The following is a 19,166-nucleotide window of genomic DNA, read 5'->3' as shown; positions in this document are numbered from 1 at the left end:
AGGGGGCGCAGAGATGAACACACTCTCTGCGTGAGCTCCGTCAGCATCACCCCGGAAGATGAGATGAGCCCCCTCTTCCTGGTACCCCTGCGAAAATTCGACGAGATAGTGTTGGCGGAACACCACCCCTCGGCCTGGGAAAAATCCTGAGGAGAAACTGAGGAAGAAGAGCCCCCGAGACGACGCCACCACATGTGCAGGCAGCGTGTCAACGAGACCCGAGGCCCCGCGTGTAGGCCCCGCAGAGTTGCACTACACTGACAGGGACCAGCTTCTGGCCCATACGAAGAGAAGGGGAGGGCCCTCACCCTCGGTGCCCGGAGACAGCATCGCCGAACGTTGCCGCGCAGTAGATCTATCGGCCTCTGTAGCACCATCCCCCCCCGACACGACTCCCCGGAGGGAAGCCGCCGCGGAGCCACATTATCGCCTCCCTCTGAACTCCAAGACACACAGGTACCGTCGCCAACCGCCACGGACCCCACTCCTCAATGACGAATGGGCTGAACCCGAGACTAATCGAGGCCTAGACACCCGCGTGTTGTGAAGTGTGTAGAGGTCCGGGTGGACGCTTTCTGCCGGCCTCCTCTATTGGACTCCCTCACCCTCACAGGGACTGTCAACAGGGACCTGCGTTGTCCCCTGCCCTATCCCGGCACCTCAAGTGGAGCTGCGTGCACTTGCGCCCGGGCCCGCACCCAGACACGAACAGGGGAGTAGGCCACAGTGTGGACATTGGACGGTGCGGCAGACGCCCACACCCAGGCCGGCCCACAACGTAACAGGGACGAGGGAGCAGACCACGGTGGGAACCTACGACGACACGTGTAATCCAGCAACAGCGGTCTCCGACCTTCCGGCGACCTCTTAAGGGGATGCATCACTTCATTACGCCCTCACCATCGTACCTCCACTGGAAGAAGGTAGCCTTGGACACCGTTCTGCGAAAGTATCCTACGACGCTGGGGCTCTCTACGACGTACCAGTAGCAGAAGCCATTACCATCCTGTTCACCCCATGCACTGCCCGTTCCACCCAGCCATTGGAAACGCCTATGACCGCTAAACACAGACTGTCGCACTTCGCCCACACCCCTGCTTCACCTGCACCTTCCGAGCACCCAATGGCGAACAACATCACCACGGCGAATGACCTAGCGGCTGCGACAAAGGGAGACATCGCTGCCCTTCTGGGTGAAATAAAGAACTTGGGCACTAACATAGGAGGCAAAATAGACAGGATTACGCAGCGGCTTGACAGCATGGAGGATAGACTCGAAGGAGTGGAGAATAATCAAGCCTCCATTGACACTCTCGAAACACAGCTCGATCATAGAATGACGGATTTAGAACGCCGAGAAGGGGACTTTAAGCTTAAGCTTGATGATCTAGAAAACAGAGAGAGACGTAACAATATCCGCATTTTTGGTATTCCGGAAAGAGAAGGCGAAACAGAGGCGGACCTCAAGGAAATTCTACACAATGTTATTAAGCTTCTCACAGCCGATGATGAGGTGGACGAACCAATCATGGAACAAATTCACAGAGCGGGAGGCCCTTCGGGCGGACCACGATTAGTCCTGGCCCGATTCCATCGCTTTCGGGACAAGGCCCGAATCCTCGAAAAAGCCAGGAAAAGTGACATGATCACACTAGGAGGATCCCAGATTGCGATCTATCAGGACTTATCTTCGCTGACGCTGCCTCTCAGAAGGATGTGTGGCCCCCTCACTAAGAAACTTAAGCAGAAAAATGTCAGATGCAGGTGGGGCTACCCTTTCTCGCTCACGTTTGAATACAAAGGCACCAGACATAGACTAAGATCCGAAAAGGAAATAAAAGCATGCATCTGCGACCTTCTTGGCCCCCCTGACGGCGATCCTAATCGAGACGAGAAACAAAGAGAAGATCGAGAATGGCATACTCGGGGCACTCGGAGGAAGAGGGTGAAGGGATCGTGGAAATTCCGAAGAGGCAACCTTTCCCCAGAGGGGGAAAACTGAAGATTTCACAATATCGGTAAGATCAAACCAATGCAGTGAACTATATTGCACATGTAATAAGTGTTGACATTGATACAACCCCGCGACCCTAATGACTACAATTAGGGGGGACCATGAAAGGGCTCAACTCAAACAATGATGTCATATTTGGACAAGGGGCGTGATGTAACGGCTCCTATGGGTGGTTCGATACCGACTCAGTGTCTTTACCCGGGTATGATCGAACGCCATCAACCGGAAATGGGTAAAGAAAAGGGCAAATACAAGGAATGGTTAAAGAACTTTGTAATGGTCAATGCAGTACTTAGCGTCTCGTATACCTACCAATGCAGCGTGGGATCTAGAACAGACATGCATCAACGAGCAGTCAATAGCAGTCATCTTCCTTTGAACGCAATCAATGGCAGCAAACATTGATGCGGGGCATGCCACCCCCCTGAGAGTAGGGACACTCAATGTTAAAGGCCTTTATTCTCCGACGAAAAGATCACTAGTGGCCAGAGAATTCCACAGGGCCCAGCTTGATATTCTTCTCCTGCAAGAAACCAAGTACATGAAAGGCGAGGAACGACGAATCTTACCAAAACAAGTCGGAACAGAATTTTGGGGCTCCGGTCCATTACGAAAGGGGGGAGTCGGAATTCTCATCAGAAAGGGCACCGAATTTAAACTCACCAAGTCATGGTCCGATGTAGAGGGCAGAGCACTTCTAGTGAGTGGCCACATTGGGAAAATAGATGTAACCATTGCGACCCTCTACTCCCCAAATACAGGTCAATCCAGATTCCTCACTAAGACTGTCCCGAAGATTCTACTCGAGGCACCCGGCCATGTCATTCTAGGTGGCGATTTCAATCAATGGGCCGATCCTGTCAGAGACCGTAAGCCCGGCAACCCCAATGTGAAACTCAACGACAGAACCGACCAAACCCGGCTTGCTGCCATGATGGAAACGTACAACATGAGGGATATGTGGAGAGACCATCACCCAGACGAACAAGGCTTCACTTTCTACTCTGCCCCCCATAATACATACACGAGAATAGACTACCTATACGTAACTAACGAGCTTGCAGAGATGGTGTCACATTCAGAGATTACCCCGATCTCTTTGTCTGACCACGACATGGTCCGCACAGACATCGAATGGTCAAACTTACCCGTCTAGGGTGGAAAATGGCGATGCAATGAGACCCTCTGGAAAGACGTGGCCTTTAAGGCTGAGATGGAGTCTGAAATCATGCAATTTTTCGACACTAACGACAATGGCGAAGTATCCAAGCAAACTGTATGGGAAGCCGCCAAAGCCACCTGGAGAGGGATCTTTATAAGAGAAGGTGCATCGAAAAAAAGAGAGAGAAACATTATTGAACACAGGTTACGAACCGAAATCACTCAGCTGGAGTCTAACAACAGGAGAGAATCAGAATCCGACCGAGCAAAACTGAACGAAGCAAGGGGAAAAAGAAACGAACTGAAACTCTTAGAACACAAACAGATTGCACGCAAGCTGAGATTTTTGAAGCAAAAATTCAATGAGAAGTGAGACAAGGCAGATGCGCTTCTTGCCGCCAGGCTCCAAGAACAAAGAGCCGAACGAAGGGTACTACATATATCCGACAACGCTTCCTCTGATTCATGCCCTTGCCCCACTATCCCAGAAAGCTTTGCCAACTTTTATGAAGCTTTATATTCTCCGAGTCAGACCCCGACGAGCCAGAAATAGAATCTTACCTGTCTTTAATACACATGGCCCGCATCCCGTCCCTAGATGCCGAACTGCTGGTATCCCCCATAACTGATCTGGAAGTTCAGGCTGCTATAAAGAGGCTCACTTTAAGCAAGTCACCGGGGTAGACGGCTACACAGCCGGATTCCTCAAAACCTTTAGTTCTCTCCTCACCCTCTTCTTAACGGAACTTTTCAACGAAATCATTGAAACTGGTAAACCCCCCCCGACTCCTTTTGTCAGGGCTCTCATTACAGTAATCCCCAAAGATGGGAGGGACCAGACGAAATGCAGCTCTTACCGACCCATTTCACTTCTCAATTTAGATGCAAAGATTTACGCAAGGGTACTGGCTGCAAGGCTCGAAACACTAATGCCCCAACTTATACACTCTGACCAGGTGGGGTTCATACTGGGGAGACAGGGGGTCGACACATCGCGCAAGACCCTACATTTGATTTATGCATCCCAAACCACAGGCAACGACCCTACTCTCCTATCCATAGATGCAGAGAAAGCTTTCGATAGGGTCGAATGGGGATTCCTAAAAGCGGTGCTGCGTAAGGTTGGAATGGGCCTGAGGTTCAGAAGGGCAATAAAAGCAGTATACACAGACTCTAGAGCGGCAATATTTGTGAATGGCGAGTACTCTAGATGGTTCAACCTGGAAAGAGGGACTCGTCAGGGGTACCCCCCTCTCCGCGATCCTCTTCGCCCTCTCCCTAGAGCCCCTAGCGACGGTAATAAGGACTGACCCAACTGTGGAGGGTATTCAGCTGGGGACGACAGAATATAAAGTGGCACTTTATGCGGATGATATCCTCCTCCACGTCACCAACCCTATGACCTCGGTCCCCCGGGCTCTCTTCCTACTGGATGAATATGGCAAGCTCTCGGGGTTCAAGGTGAATAAACAGAAATCTACCCTTTTCCCACTCCAAGGCCAAGAAGAGGCTAACAACACCAAATTTTCCACGCTGGGCCTCAATATTAAACACGCAAAACTGCTGGCTGGGTCGACTCAATGCGATCAAAATTGTGTCCCTTCCCCGATTCCTGTACCCTTTCCAAATGCTACCGATCAGAATCCCAGCCAGCTTCTTGGTTGACATTAAAAGGGCCATCCTTAAATTTCTCTGGCAAGGAAAGAAAGCAAGGGTCTCGTATAAGACTCTAACACTCCCAAAAGAAAAAGGAGGTGTTGGCCTCCCCAACCTGCAAAAATACTACGAAGTTTCTCAACTTAGAGTCCTGATCCCCCACTTACGCAACCTCACGAGCCTACAATGGGTCACCATGGATAATCATTACTTCGCACCAGCCACGGTGTCAGAATGGCTCTGGTCCCCCATACGGAGGATCTCCAGGAAGATCTAAAATCACCCAATACTCAGTACCATATGGAACATTTGGACTCCGGGCAAGAATATGCTCAACATCACCACATGGCCCTCCCCTCTGAGCCACTTATGGTCACCCGGAATCAACGACCACATCCCGAATCTTGAAAGGTTCCAAACATGGTACGAAGCTGGGCTAGAGAGAGTTGGACAACTACTGAGAAAGAACACTTTCGTATCCCTTCCAGAACTAACTGAAGCCCTCGGGATTGGCCCCCTGCCCACATTCCACTATATCCAAATAAAAGGCGTCTTGACGAGACCGGGGTGGAAACAGTACCTGATGAGGGACCTCACACTCTTCGAGAAGATATTGGACTCGAGAACAGAGATAAAAGGCCTAATATCAGCGATGTATAAAGAATTGATAGTAAGTGAGGGGGGAACACTGACCTATTGAGAAACAAATGGGGAAGAGACTTTGGTGAACAGTTCACCCCAGAGTTATGGGGAACCATATGCAAAGCAGCCACGCAAACTTCCATTGCGAACCAATACAGACTTCACGCCATCAAATTACTCCATAGGTGGCAATATGACCCCATCAAACTATCTAAGATGTTTCAAACTACCAGCCCCGAATGCTGGAGAGGATGTGGAGAAAACGCAGATTACTGGCACATGTGGTGGAGCTGCACTCATGTAACAGTCTTCTGGAACGAGGTCCTGGGCTGGATAAAAGAAATCGACGGCATCTCCAGAACGTTAGACCCCTACTTTATTATATTTGGCCTCGAAAAAAATGATGACGACTGGACTAGAGTGAGAGACCTGTCCCCACAGTTACTGCTAGCAGCTCCAGCCGTACTTGTTACGAAATGGAAATCAACTTCACTCCCCACCAAAAACGAATGGGCTAACGTCGCCACCAATAAATGCATAATGGAGAATATCACAGCATCGCTCCATGGAAGGTCAGCGCAGGTAGAGGGCCTATGGATGGACTACAAAACCAAATATCTCCCCAACGGACTCTATCGAGGTCCACCATCGACCCCTCCCGTGTAAACCTGAAAATAGAAATAGCAAGCGACCCACCATGATGCATCACCCTACTCTCACCGATGAAGCTGCTACTTTGACAAATGATAGACCATGACTGCCATTTGTAAAATGCTGCAATGATCGAACTAAATGCTGCATGACCAACTGGGGGGTGGGGGGTGAGACGGGGGGAATGGTAAAGTCGGGTACTCATACAGAACTTAATCAGAGACAATGGGCTTGTCAAGATGAACATTTGCTGTTATTGAGCTTCACTGATTTGTCTTGTATATCAAAGCCTTAAGGTTTTTCTTTTTTTCTGTGTTTGTACCATGACTTCTGTTTGTAAACTGAATAAAGACAAATTAAAAAAAAATAAAAAAAATAAATAAATAATCACAAAACAAGGAAAAGGGTACAGGGTTTGGTGTCGGCCTTGCCCTTATTAAAAAAAGAAAGTTAATAGAAAAAATAAATCCCCAAAGTTCTTCTCATGTAGCTACTTCCTATGCTTCAAACATTGTCACGTTCCTTCAAGGACTTTCTATCGCACAGGGACCGCTTGTCCATAATGGGCGACGGAGTCTCACCCCACCTGTTTTGGCCAAGCAGCCATTCAAGCCCAGTAAGCACACTGAGCGCTCCTTCAGCTGCTTGTTGTAGCTGCACGGAGTGCTCCTGGGCTGGCTTCTTGAACTATCAAAGGGAAACTTAGTTTCCCTTTAACAGTTAATTCCCCTCAGTGCATGTCCAATGAGCCATGCAAGGCTGGGACGTTTTGCTTACCCATTCTTGCATTGTCTACTGGGGATGCAGGCTGGGGTGCTGCAGCTATGAATGTGCAGAGGTCTGCTCCTGCACCTCCCTGAACATTCAGAGCTCGCGGGACGTACTCCACGGGGTGCCCTTGCATGCACATGCAGGATCAAGGAGGTGCTTCCTGCTTCCCAGTTCCCGTTCATGTTGCACGGAGCCGGCCGTGGGACCTGGAGGAGCAGATTTTGGGCCGTAGCTGCCTGAAGGTAAGAAAAGAAATGTATATGTTGGGGGTTCTGTTTGATGGATGAGTGTCTGCCCGGCTGCGTGAATGAACGTGTATGATTGCATGAAAGAAATGCACCCCCAAATCAGGCATGCTCTGATTTGGGCATGCAGGGGAAAGGGCTACCACCATATTGGATTTCCGCTCAACAGTGTAGTGAGTGTTGCAGATTGTACTGGTGAACGGGCCTCTGGTTCGGGGATGAGTCAAAGCAGAGACCTGCTCACCAGCTGGTCTCTGCTTTGATTCACTAAATCCCACTAACCAGCACAATGAAAGTCGCTCGCTGTGTTGGTAAGCCAGCATTTGATTTAATCAATCCAAGCGAAGACCCGCTCACCAGCTCGGTGAGCAACACTCACCTTGCTGGTAAGCAAACCTTTGATTTAATTAAGCAAAGCAGAGACCCTCTCACCATGCTGGTGATTGGGCCATTGCGTTGATTCATTAAATCAGGGACCACCCACCATGCTGGTGTACCGGCCTTTGATTTGAGAATTAATCAATGCTATGTGTTATTACGTAGCTAGACTGGCCTTTTTTATGCAGCCAGTCTAGCCATTTCTTACTGTGGGATGACATGTTTTACTGGCCATTCATAATAAAACTAGCATAAGTGTTATTACGTGTGGGACATGTTTTCTTATTGTAACATTATTGGCAAACATGAGTATGTTCTAATATGGAAATACTGTAATGTATAGGTGCACATATGGACAATGTATGGGCACAGCCAGCGTGAATATTTATATATTGTGGGGAAAGACATCATGAAAATGCATTGGGAAATGCTCCTGTGCACTGCTGGTGGCTTGCATCTATTGGATTTTTCCATGTGTTACCCTCCAAAGCCGATAGAAAACTGTCTGGTATTTTACCCAATTTTTCAGTTTGCTGTGTAATGCTCTATTTTAACCCATTATTCAAAAACATTTCTCGGGTTATGTAAGGAAGGCATGGTATTAAACAAAAAGACAGACACAAGTGATCACAGTTCATGGGTGTTTATTGAACTTCAATTGGGTTTGAAAAACGCCTATATAATCCTAAATCTAAAGATCGGAGCAAGCTACGAACATCAAATAATAACGCAGTCCTAGTCGAGTCTGTCAAAATAAAAGGGCCTATACTAATAAACCCATTGCCAATCTTTACTTCTATATACAAATAGTGTGGGTAACAATGGCCTGATTACAAGTCCGGCAGTAACTCTGCCAGTGCTGCTGGCGGGTTGCCGTTTGACTTACAATATTTACCGGCGCCTGGCTTGCCAAAATCACCGGGGGATTATGACACCGCCGATCCGGGAAATCGGGCGCTGGTAAATTGTTCATCCCCATTCCCATTTGAGTCCCATAGCACTCAATGAGAATGGGGATGATGGAAGCACCAGCACCGTTAATAACGATGCTGGTGCTTCCGTGAAAGTCTGCGGGCGGGTGCCGTTCCGCTCGCCATGTCTGACCCTGGCAGCCAGGACGGCACCTGCCTGCAGACTCTGTAGTGTGCCAGTCCGGTAACAACGGTGCCGGTAGTTGTACCGGCACCGTTGTTAGCCGACCGGCACACTTGTAATGAGGCCACATGTTATGCAAAAGAAAAGTGTTCAAGAAATGAGATGTCAAGATATTCAAGCCGTTGGCTTCCCTTCCCCACGTTATCAGCACGGGACAAGGTGGCACACTCGAGCTTAGCACACTATCTGGCTTCTCCAGCACAAGGATGCGGTTCAAAAACATCAGGGCTTTCTGTGACAAAGTCTCTTTGCCATTCAAAGTCTCTTATTCCAGAAGGCCTGATGCAACACAACAAACATTAATGTTCCTTTCTTCTTAGTATTTCACATATACAACTTCTCAGGTGATTTACTGTTCACCCCTGTTCACCCCGGGTTCCTCTCCACCGGGCCTTTTAAAGTTCAATCACTCATCAGCAGTTCAACTTTACTTGCGTCTCTTATCACAAGTGTTTTAACAATGTTCATTTCAGCGCTTGCCATACAATGTTGCTGCTTGCAACCTTGGCGCCAACCCAAACTTTTTGCTGCTGTTTTACACCCTGATCTAGACTTTGCCAGAGAAGCGCAGCCTTCTGCTGCACTCCTCTGGGCTTTCGCTCAATTCTTATGGGGAAACTGACATGCCCTTAAGACAGTCAGTACTGGGAGACTTGGTTTCCCTTAGTCCTTTCCTCATGTTGCAGCTTTTGTGCAACATGAAACAAGAGTTCACTGTAACTTAATTTACCGCACTCTTGGGTGTCTAGTCATTCCAAAGGCCCTAGAAACTCTCGCTGGACTTATTATGAACTGTGCAAGTGTGTCACGGACAGGACTGGTGGCAGCTATCGTTTCTCTTGTGTTTTGAACCCTTTTGTGCCATGTTATCCACGCTTACTGCATTTGGCACCAATAGGTGGCCTGGCTCCAAAATGGCCATGCCACGAGGTTCTTTGTCCTGTCCTCTGACCGTCTTGCCCCTTCACCTTCCCCAGGTCGAGCCGACCCGGGTCCGTCCTTATTTGGTCATGCACTTTCCCGCGAAACCCAACGCTTTTGCGGGCTTCTGCATGCCTTGTGTGTATGCCTCCAGGATGTGGGCTGGGATGTCTGGTCCCAATACACATCCTGGGTGCCAGAGAGTTTGGAGTGTCCTGAATGCCTGGGACCACCGTGGTCCGTGATAGGTCCACGTATGGTGTGAGTGTATGAGAGCAGATCTCCCATTGGGTCCTCTCCATTTTGGTGCGAAGCGAACTTTGGATAAGAAGAGGCTGGAAACACCACTACCATGTCGATCTTCTGAGTTCACACCGAACAAGGGATAAGGAGCCAAGTATCCTGCAACAAGAAGCTGAGTCGAGGAACCGCTGGTGACCCACTGAAGGTTTGGCACCCTGAGCCGCTGTCGTCCTGCGAGACGCCTCTGCATCTGATCGTCCTAGAAGGTCTGCGAAGGCGCTTCGACCCATTGGAATAGTGGGACCAACTATTCTCGGCACCTTCATCAAACCCTGCAAGTAAGCATCTTCGGAAGTGTCCCTGGGCCAACCAGTGGGCTGACCAGCTTACGCAGGACGTTTTGCTCTGTCACTGCCGCCGTTTCGGGGAAGCCCTCGAAACTTGGTCTACTTATAGCTCTGTGTCCATGCACCCTCACACCGAATTTCGTACACTTGGCATTCCCAGCTCTGAAGTGAGACGAGTGCGCCCGGACCAGAGGAAACGCAGTTGCTGTGTTGCCCTGCTGTGGTAACAACCTGTGCACGTTCGCTGCATTGGGGACAACCTCAACCCTGCATCCTGCTACAACGGAATCTATCTGGTGTCGAGACGTCCTGTTTATCGCATCTGAACCTGCCAGCAACGTGAACTGAACTGGCGAAGTCTGGGTCTGCCCGCGTCGGGGACCAGTGAGTAGTCCATACCCCAACCGGTGGCCCCTCGCGCAGGAGCCCATTTCTTTTCTACCGCTGTTGCGAAATAGCGACTCTATCCCACACTCTCACCCTGCCTCGGCCCACAAGTGGAGGCCTTGCTTGAGTAGTGGGGACTTGTTCTTCATCGCTTCATTCACCTTCCTGAACTGCCTGAGACCCTTGAAGAGACCCTATTTTGTCCATTGGCACAAGCGCGTGCAGGTACCTTTGAGCATAAGGCTCCTTTCTCCGTAGGGCTCGGACTTCCTCCTAGTAAGGTGCATTTCTGATGTCGAACTGGGTATAATAATTACTTGCACTGCCTGTTTTCCTCCCCATCTAGGTGGTCTACATATTACATGCTCATAACTCCTTAGACCCCTCGGTCTTGTATATATATCGTATCGATTGTGATGTTGGTTTACTTTAGTATTATTGTGATTCTTTGCTAAGGTCGATGTTACAAAGGCCTTGTAATAAATGTGTCTATATGTTTAATATAACACCTGTCTGGAGTAATTTGTAAGCGTCCTTTCTTTGTGTGATAATTGAGGTCTTTCAGTCACCCTCACCCCTCTTGAGACTTGGTCTTGACCGCCGCCATCGCTACCCTGATTGGTCTGGCTTGTCCAGAGGTTACCCTGTCCCAAGAAACTAGGCTGGCCTTCTGAACCTCGGGCCCTCCAGGTCCAAGTTCAGAAATCATCTTAACAGTCTTGTATCGGTCTACCCAAATCACCGGCTGTGTTGATTTCACAGACACTGATTTGTTTTTGGAATCAAGAACGGTACCACGGCGGCTGGTGCATCTCCCCGTATTGAGGGCCTCGGTATCTGACACACAATGCAGTATTCTTCAGCCTGGTTTCCTGGTCTTATGTCTTCTGTTCTTGAGGTGTAAGGAAAGTAACGGTTCCTTGTCGAAAAGGTCAAGGCAGCTTCCCTCCTTGCAATCACCTTCTGTGTTTTGCCCTCTTTCTTCTCTCGTTCAGCTGCTGTCTCGAAACTGCTGTTTCCTCACGTGCTTTGCCTCCCTCAGAGTGTGCTCTCATGCTCCGCCTCTAATCTGTGTGGGGAAACTTAATGGAAGTCAGGTGTGTATGATGGTCAGTAATTGTCTGACCTCGCCTAACCATTGTATTGGGACACGTCGGGTATACTGCTCAGGTGTTAGTCTGTTTTCTCTCATAGCGGGCTGTCCGTGTGAAAGTGTTCATGTTGTAAAAGGGGGAGCGGCGGTAGAGTTCCTAAATATCCTACCTGGTAGGATGGGGTAAAGGTGTTAGAGGGATGGAGATATTGTGTCTCACCATCTGGTGTGCCACTCCCCGAAGACCCCTCACTTCTGGAACCTCTACGCTCTATCCACAGGAATAAAGGATCACGCAACTCTTTTGAATGATATTGAGCCTGCTATATCCTATTTCGTATTATCCCCTCACGCCCCTGTAATTTTAGTGTACATAGCACTGAATTTTGTATTTAGGTTTCCATCTCCCGCTGACTCTGTGTAAAGCAGACAGCAATGGGATTGCTCTGTCGGTCATTAAATAAATTCAAACTAGTTGGTAATTTATTACAACAGGCGATCAAGTTCATTTCATACAAAGTTTTGAACAAAGTTTAAGTATGCTAATACAAATGGAGAAAGATGCACTCATTTGTCCTCCTTTGCCTACCTCTTGTACTAACATAAAATATCATGCAAATGCCTGCTCAGATGTCGCTGGGCCTCAGGGCATGCACCATGGGCGTCATTCTAAGCAACTTTATTTTACCGGTCTTCCGGAAGTCGCTGTGGCTGAAGTAGTCAGCGCGCTCTATTGAATTTAGTGGAGGAGTAGGGACGTACTGACAAGCTGATTGGACTCGCACTGTAAATCATTGCACTCTTGCTATAGATTGATACCTTGTATGAGTTACTTGGGAAGTAGTTGTTGGGTCTGTGTGAATGCCTAGCTCTGTGAGGTACTGTGTTTCCAGTGAAAGATACAGTGCTTTTCAATGACATTTATAACACCGGCCTAGCCATGATACGTTCTGCTGCATATTACTCGAAAAACATCCACTTTCTTTGCATCCCATGGTGCTCAGCCAAAAACGGAAGAAAAACAAAACGTGCAGAACGTGGTAACTACACTCTGCTCTCATTCAAAACAATGTATTTACATTTGTGAAGGACTCCTGCAGAACTGTTATTCAGAAGTGGGAGGTGCCGCTTTTGCTTTTCTGATTGCCCTATGCTCAGTATTTGGGCAGCAGCCATCTTGATGAGTGTCACGGTACAGTTGCAGTTCAATGCCTGGTCAAGGCTGTCATATTTTAAACAGATTTTATTTACTGGCATTCCTTGCCAAGATGAGCATTTCCAGTGAGGAAAAAGTGATATATCCAATTGTCATTCTCCAATACGGTATATGAGGCCGGAGTGCTGAGTGCATGGCGAGGAGGCATGGATGATCATGGTGTGTTAGGTCGTTGGTTATGGTAGGTAGAGGTTTAAAAACCTTTGAAAAAAAAGTTACGGAACAGCTTTTGCCAATGTAGGCCCTTCGGCAAAAAATGGTGGGCCTGTGGAGTGTTTGTTCATTTGTGGTGAAGGTGTGATGGATGTTAGGTATTCTGAGAAGGTCTGAACCTGTGGTGCATTGGGTGAATGCTGGATCTTTTGGGGTGCTGTTATGGATCTGTGGAAAGCTTGGAAAGAATTATAAATGTATGAATCTGTGGCATGTTCAGTGTCAAGGCATAGATCGTTAAAATGTTGCCTCTTAGTGGGAGAAAAAAATCGATCTGTATAATTTTGTTTCTTTCACGATTAGCATGCTAACCTACCTGGTGTGAACTATTTTGGATGTTCATGGCGGAACCTGTGGTGCTATAAGCCTTATGGGTGACAGGATATTAGGTCTTGAAGGTATGGCGCTGTAGTCTCCTGTGTCTTTCAGGGGGGTGGGGGTGTGTGTGTGTGTGTAGTGTAGTGATAGTATGGGGGTAGAGCATTGTATCTATTGAGCGGGTTGAGCGCTCGCTGCTGCAATCTGAGCATGATCAGCAGGTCGCAGGTTCGAATCCCGGCAAGGCAAACTCAGCCTTTCATCCTTACGAGGTCGATAAATGAGTACCAATTTCGGTTGGGTGATATAGTATGTAAATATGTGCTCTGTAAAGCGCTTTGGATTAAGGCGCTATATAAATAACACATCATTATTGACATAAAGACCCTGGCCTGCACTGTGATTTCTTTTCGGATGAAGGGATGTGCCTGTGGAATTATGGATCCTGAAGAAACTGTAGGCTTTTTAAGCGTTGGGTCTTTTCTGAAGACCGTATGGTTCTTGCAGTTTGGGATTTATTGAGGATAAAGTAAAGTGTATTTGGTCTGTTGAGGAGGCAGTACGGGTCCAAGCAGTTTTGAGTTTTATAGGGAGAAGTTCTCAGTCTTTGGCTTGTAGGTTTTAAGGGCTTTTTGGGAGCCTGAGAAATGCTGCGACTTCTGGAAGAAGATCTGAGTCAGAGAAGTGCTTTTAACGTAGATATGAAGGTATGGACATTGGGTAAAATTCCCATTGTTTGGCCTTTTTCTATGCGTCTTTGTATTTTATGGGTCTGAGACTGAGAAATAATGAACCTGGAGTTAATAATGTACGAACTGACAGAATTTGAATGCCGTCTTAGCTTATAAATCCTTTTCTCCACTGTAGGTCTTCTGCCACGGCCAGTTGTCCTGGATTGCAGCCATGTGAACAGCATTGATTACACAGTAGTGGCCGGAATCAGGGACCTTCTTAAGGAATTTCACAGCAAGGGGGTCAAATTTACGTTTTCTGCCATACAGGTGCGTGTTTGCGTAAGCAATATGTGGAAATGAAAGCTTGGGGTTCTAATCTTCTAATGAAAGTTGGCTAAAGTGTACTATATAGTCTCCTTTAGCACACAGTGATGACTGCTTGTCCACCCCGTCATATGCACTAATGTTCCCAACTCTATAGGATCATGATACAATCGGGACTGCTATATCCTTTCCCCTTTGAGATTTGCTTGTAGGTTCTTATGATGTTCTTATGTAGTGCATAGCTCATACTCTTTCTCTGACCATCTTTTAGGCTCCGATTCTTCAAGTCCTGCTCTCTGCTGATCTAAAAGGATTCCATCATTTTGCCAGTCTGGAGGATGCAGGTAATTAACTGTATGAAGAGAACACAGGAACACAAGCAGATAGCCCAAGGACCTTGGAAAGTGCCATCCGTTAGCTAGTCATCAATATCATTTTGGCATACATTTTACCTAATTTATACTATTATCGGGTGTACAAATGTTGTGCGTGTGTCTATAGGTCGCTACACTGGGCAGGGTAGACAAAATTATCTGTTAGAGGCAGCATTCTACAACCCTAGACCCACTTTACAGAGTAGCCCAGGCATTTACAAATTAGCCTATCCTATCCGCACAAAAGCCGTTTTGCTGAATTTTCTGAGAGCTGCAAGCTGCTTCTTTGTGTTGTACATACCCTGTTTACATTTCACAACTGATTCAGCATGAGTTAGAGGGAGGGCAATGTGTCATTGCTTTTCTGATCACAGAGGGCACACACAGTAGCTACCCAGTTTAGGAGAGAGAGTTGAGTACTTTCTGCTGCCTTCTCCGATATTTCCCTAAAACAACTTACCAACTTCTGTAAAAGTTGTAATTCTAAGAGCACAATTTCAGTCAACAACCCATGTGCACCAGAGGGACAGTCTGACATCCTATCTCCTTCTTTCCTCTCTTCTGCATTTTAAATGGCTGTTAATGGGTGACACAGTACCTTCCCTGGCTCCGGGAGACCTCCTGTAGGGAACAGCTGCTCAGACCTTGTGCAATTGTTAATCCCTGGCGGCACCTCCCTACCCTTGGGAGGACAGCCATTAGAATATAGATGAATACAACATGGCTGTTTTTGCCCTGCTCCCATCATTTTAGTTGAGGCACAAGTAAGAAGAACCAGCTGAGACCCTTAGCTAGAATTGGGCAGAGAGAATGCATACTCAAGATTGCAGTCATATTGGAATGTAGATCATATCCCCCAGCCCCAAAACGCATCTGTCACTGCATACACCTCATAGTTAACAAAGGTTGGACCAATGGAACAGGGAATAGCCTCTCAATACATTTATTTATTCATAAATGCCAATAAATGTTCAATTGTCAATTTCGACAAAAACATTTATTTACATATCAAATTCATATAAAATACTAAAACATTTAAACAAACAAATATCTATAAGTTCCACTCATACTGATTCACTCCTACCATTCATTCTACTTTTTGCTTTTTTGTATCAAATTATTGACATATATATTTTGCCTCATATATGAACTGCCTCCAACTCTATTTACACATTGAACAAAATTCCTCCATCCAATCATCTGATGGTTCCGTCTGTGTGTTCTTAATCACACCGACATTCGTCTACACGTGTTTCGGTTGTCTTTTTTCGGGACGTCAACATTCGTCGACCCTTAGTTCATACAACCTTCTTCAGAACAAAATTTAGGGGAGCTTCTTTATTCCCATAAGCATCGAGTAGGGTGAGTATCACCACCTAAAATACAATATACGATATCAGAACACACTAAAATAACTCAATTTAATACATTGTCTATTACCATAGGCTACTCCCTCTAATTTTTAGCACATTTAATGTGAAGATATGATTCTGAATAGTAATCATTACATCAATGTCTATGAGCGATACATTTTAACACCCATTTCCATTGTTAGCTGGATTAATCCTGTCTACATCCCAATGTAGTGGCCACCTCCATCTGCCCACATCCAAGATGCAAACTTGCATGTTAAATCACTGTTTTTAGAGCATTATACTTACTCAAATCAAGTCTATCAATATTCAATTTTATTGCAGAACATTCAGACTTTTTCTTCAAGAGGGGTTCTTCACAACTCAATCTCGGGGAACCTGTTGATTCCAAATAGCTCCTAAAAGGAAAAGGTGCACCTTCAATACAGGTGTAAATACAGGGGAGTCTCTTTTTATATGGAAGAGCCGACAAAATACTTACAAACAGCTCTGATTAAATTCTACAGTCTTTTCTTAGTTCCAGAAAAGCCGCCAACAATTGCGGCCGTTATGTTAGTTCTGAATCTGTAGGCCAATAAGGGGACAGAATAAGATCTAACCCTCTAAATTCGTATCATTTTACATCAAACTAATCGTTATTACTTTCATTAGATTGCTGTTTCCCTACACGTTCTTCCGTTTTACTTCTGTCTCTTATGTCTGCTCCGCTATTCTTCATATTTAGTGGCCACCCTTCTAGTATATGCCCCCTCCTGTGCCTTAGTTCTGGTTGCAATCCATTACATCTAGTAAAAGGCATATTCTCTAATCCGTGCCCATTCCTTTCCCTCTGTTATCTTACAGACAACTGTCCGCATTCACCTGCCATTCAATTCCCTCTGTTATCTTACAAACATCTGTCCCCACTTTCCCGCTTACCTTGTTTTTTCTATCCAGAACCCAACTGCATGCTGTCTCGCATTTCGTCTTCCGGCGCTGTTTACATCAACGTGGCGCATGTCTATTTATGCTCACGTATTAGTCACGGTAGAAAGAGGACTGCTTCAAATATTCAGTTTGTGAACATAGTGAAAGGACTACTTACCTAGTTTCCTTTCTCTTTCATGCATCGCGTATTCCTAAAAACTCATGCATTCCTCAAAAATAAATGGGGACAGAAGCTGCATCTAAGCTTTCATTTATAGACACAAAGAAAGGACTACTCACCTTGGTGGTTCCTAGTGTTTCTTGATCACACATAATTGCCCGTAGGCACAGCAAGAATGTTTATGTATACTCACAGAGCACTCTCCATTAGTCAAAAGTTTATTAGTGAAAAAGATGTGTATTAATGACTACAAAATCAAATACTGAGAGTACTCAATCCCCTTGACTCACACAAAGCCGGTGGGTTCAATGTGCATCTGAAATGGCCACTATTTTACCTTGTGGGTATGCTAAGAGCACCAGATTTCCTATTCACACATACAGAGTGAGACGGAATTATACACACTCCAACTTTCTTTAGTGTGTAATCGGGGCTCCCCATTCCACCGAAATATTCAGACCATTCCTCACTGTATCTAGGCGATATATCCATCGTTGCTCTAATTTGTGGAGCATAGTAGATATGTCCCCACCTCTTTTAGATACTTTAATAGTCTGTAGCACGAACCATCTTAGGTCAGTGTCCTTATGTTGTTTCAGACTGCAGTGGTCCACCAAGGGTTTTTCAGCTACTTTGTTCCGAATACAACTACAGTGTTCCCCTATCCGCTGTCTCACCACTCTGGTCGTTTTTCCCACATACAACAAGTTGCAGGGGCATCGGATAATATAAATAGCATTCTTGGTACGACAGTTTGTGTGTGTATTCATTTTCCATTTTATAGCCCCATAGTTGAACTCATGTCTGGTCTCTGTCAATGGACAGAACACACAGTTACCACATTTATAGTGGCCTGTAATTGGGGGTAAACCCCATTGGTTCAGTGCAGTTTGTTCCGAGTTCAAATTTCTGTAGGTGTGCACTAGACGTTGTCTAAGATTTTGGTTCTTTTTAAAGGCAAAAATGGATTTCTTTGAGAGACTTCCTGGTTGTTTGATTAAGTCCCAGTTGCGGTTCACAATCTTTTTAATTTCATTGCTTACCGGATTAAAAGTAGTTGAATACACTAATCTGTCTTGTTTCTTTTTTTTTCTTTGGGTACAAGGCATTCATCTCTATTCCTGTTCAGTGCCCTTTTTAGATTATTCTTTACCAATTTTTGAGGATACCCTCTATCTAGTAGCCTTCCTTTCAGATCCTCTGCATGTTTTTTGTATTCATCCTTTTCGGTACAGTTTCTCTGTATCCTTAAAAACTGACCATAGGGTAAATTCTTGCAAAGGCCCACTGGGTGAAAACTGGAATAGTGTAGTAGTGTGTTTTTATCGGTTGTCTTGCGAAAAAGGGTAGTGACCAACTGTTGATGCGACTTCTTAATGAGTAAATCTAAAAAGCTTACCTGGTTTTTATGCCATTCCATCGGGAATTTGATATTAGTGTCACAGGTGTTCAACCACTGATGGAATTGGTTCAGTGTTTCACTAGTTCCCCTCCAGATCATAAACACATCGTCGATGTGTCTGTACCAGGCCCGAAGGCCTTGGCACAGATCACCCTGTTGTTTCAGATGGCTATGTTCGCATAGGATATATTTCTCTTCGTATTCGGCCATGAACAAATTCGCCACATCTGGCGCAAATGCTGCCCCCATGCTGACTCCCTTTTCTTTGCTTAAAAAGGGTTTGTTTGAATAGGAAGAAGTTCTCAGTCATCGCGATGTGTGCACATTCCTGAATAAACTCTGTTGGTGGAGTTTGTAGTTCTGGTCTTTTATTAAGAATTGTGCCCAACACCTCCAGACATTCTGTCTGGGGGATGGAAGTGTAGAGTGACTCTACATCCATTGTGACTAGGATATCGTTCTCCTCTACCACCTGGTTCTGAGTTATTCTTATCATATCTCCTGAATTTTTCACATACGAT

General features: G+C 46.2%; 1 protein-coding gene across 2 annotated transcripts in view; it reads left to right on the top strand.

Annotated features, from left to right (window-relative positions):
- Positions 1-19,166, top strand: part of SLC26A11 (solute carrier family 26 member 11) — a 257,186-nt gene that overhangs the window by 233,495 nt on the left and 4,525 nt on the right. For both annotated transcript variants that reach the window (XR_011305180.1, XM_069655195.1), the window contains 2 exons: positions 14,279-14,412; positions 14,681-14,753. Coding sequence is in view for 1 of the 2 variants with exons in the window: in XM_069655195.1 (XP_069511296.1) it covers positions 14,279-14,412; positions 14,681-14,753 (207 nt within the window). In the remaining variant the exon portion in view is untranslated. Of the gene's footprint in view, positions 1-14,278; positions 14,413-14,680; positions 14,754-19,166 lie in introns of those variants that run through there.

Source organism: Ambystoma mexicanum, chromosome 3q (assembly GCF_040938575.1).
Source record: "Ambystoma mexicanum isolate Mex_15411 chromosome 3q, UKY_AmexF1_1, whole genome shotgun sequence".
In the NCBI taxonomy this organism is placed as follows: Eukaryota; Metazoa; Chordata; class Amphibia; order Caudata; family Ambystomatidae; genus Ambystoma; species Ambystoma mexicanum.
Note: the sequence above shows the minus strand (reverse complement) of the source record. Positions and strands in the feature narration are given on the sequence as shown.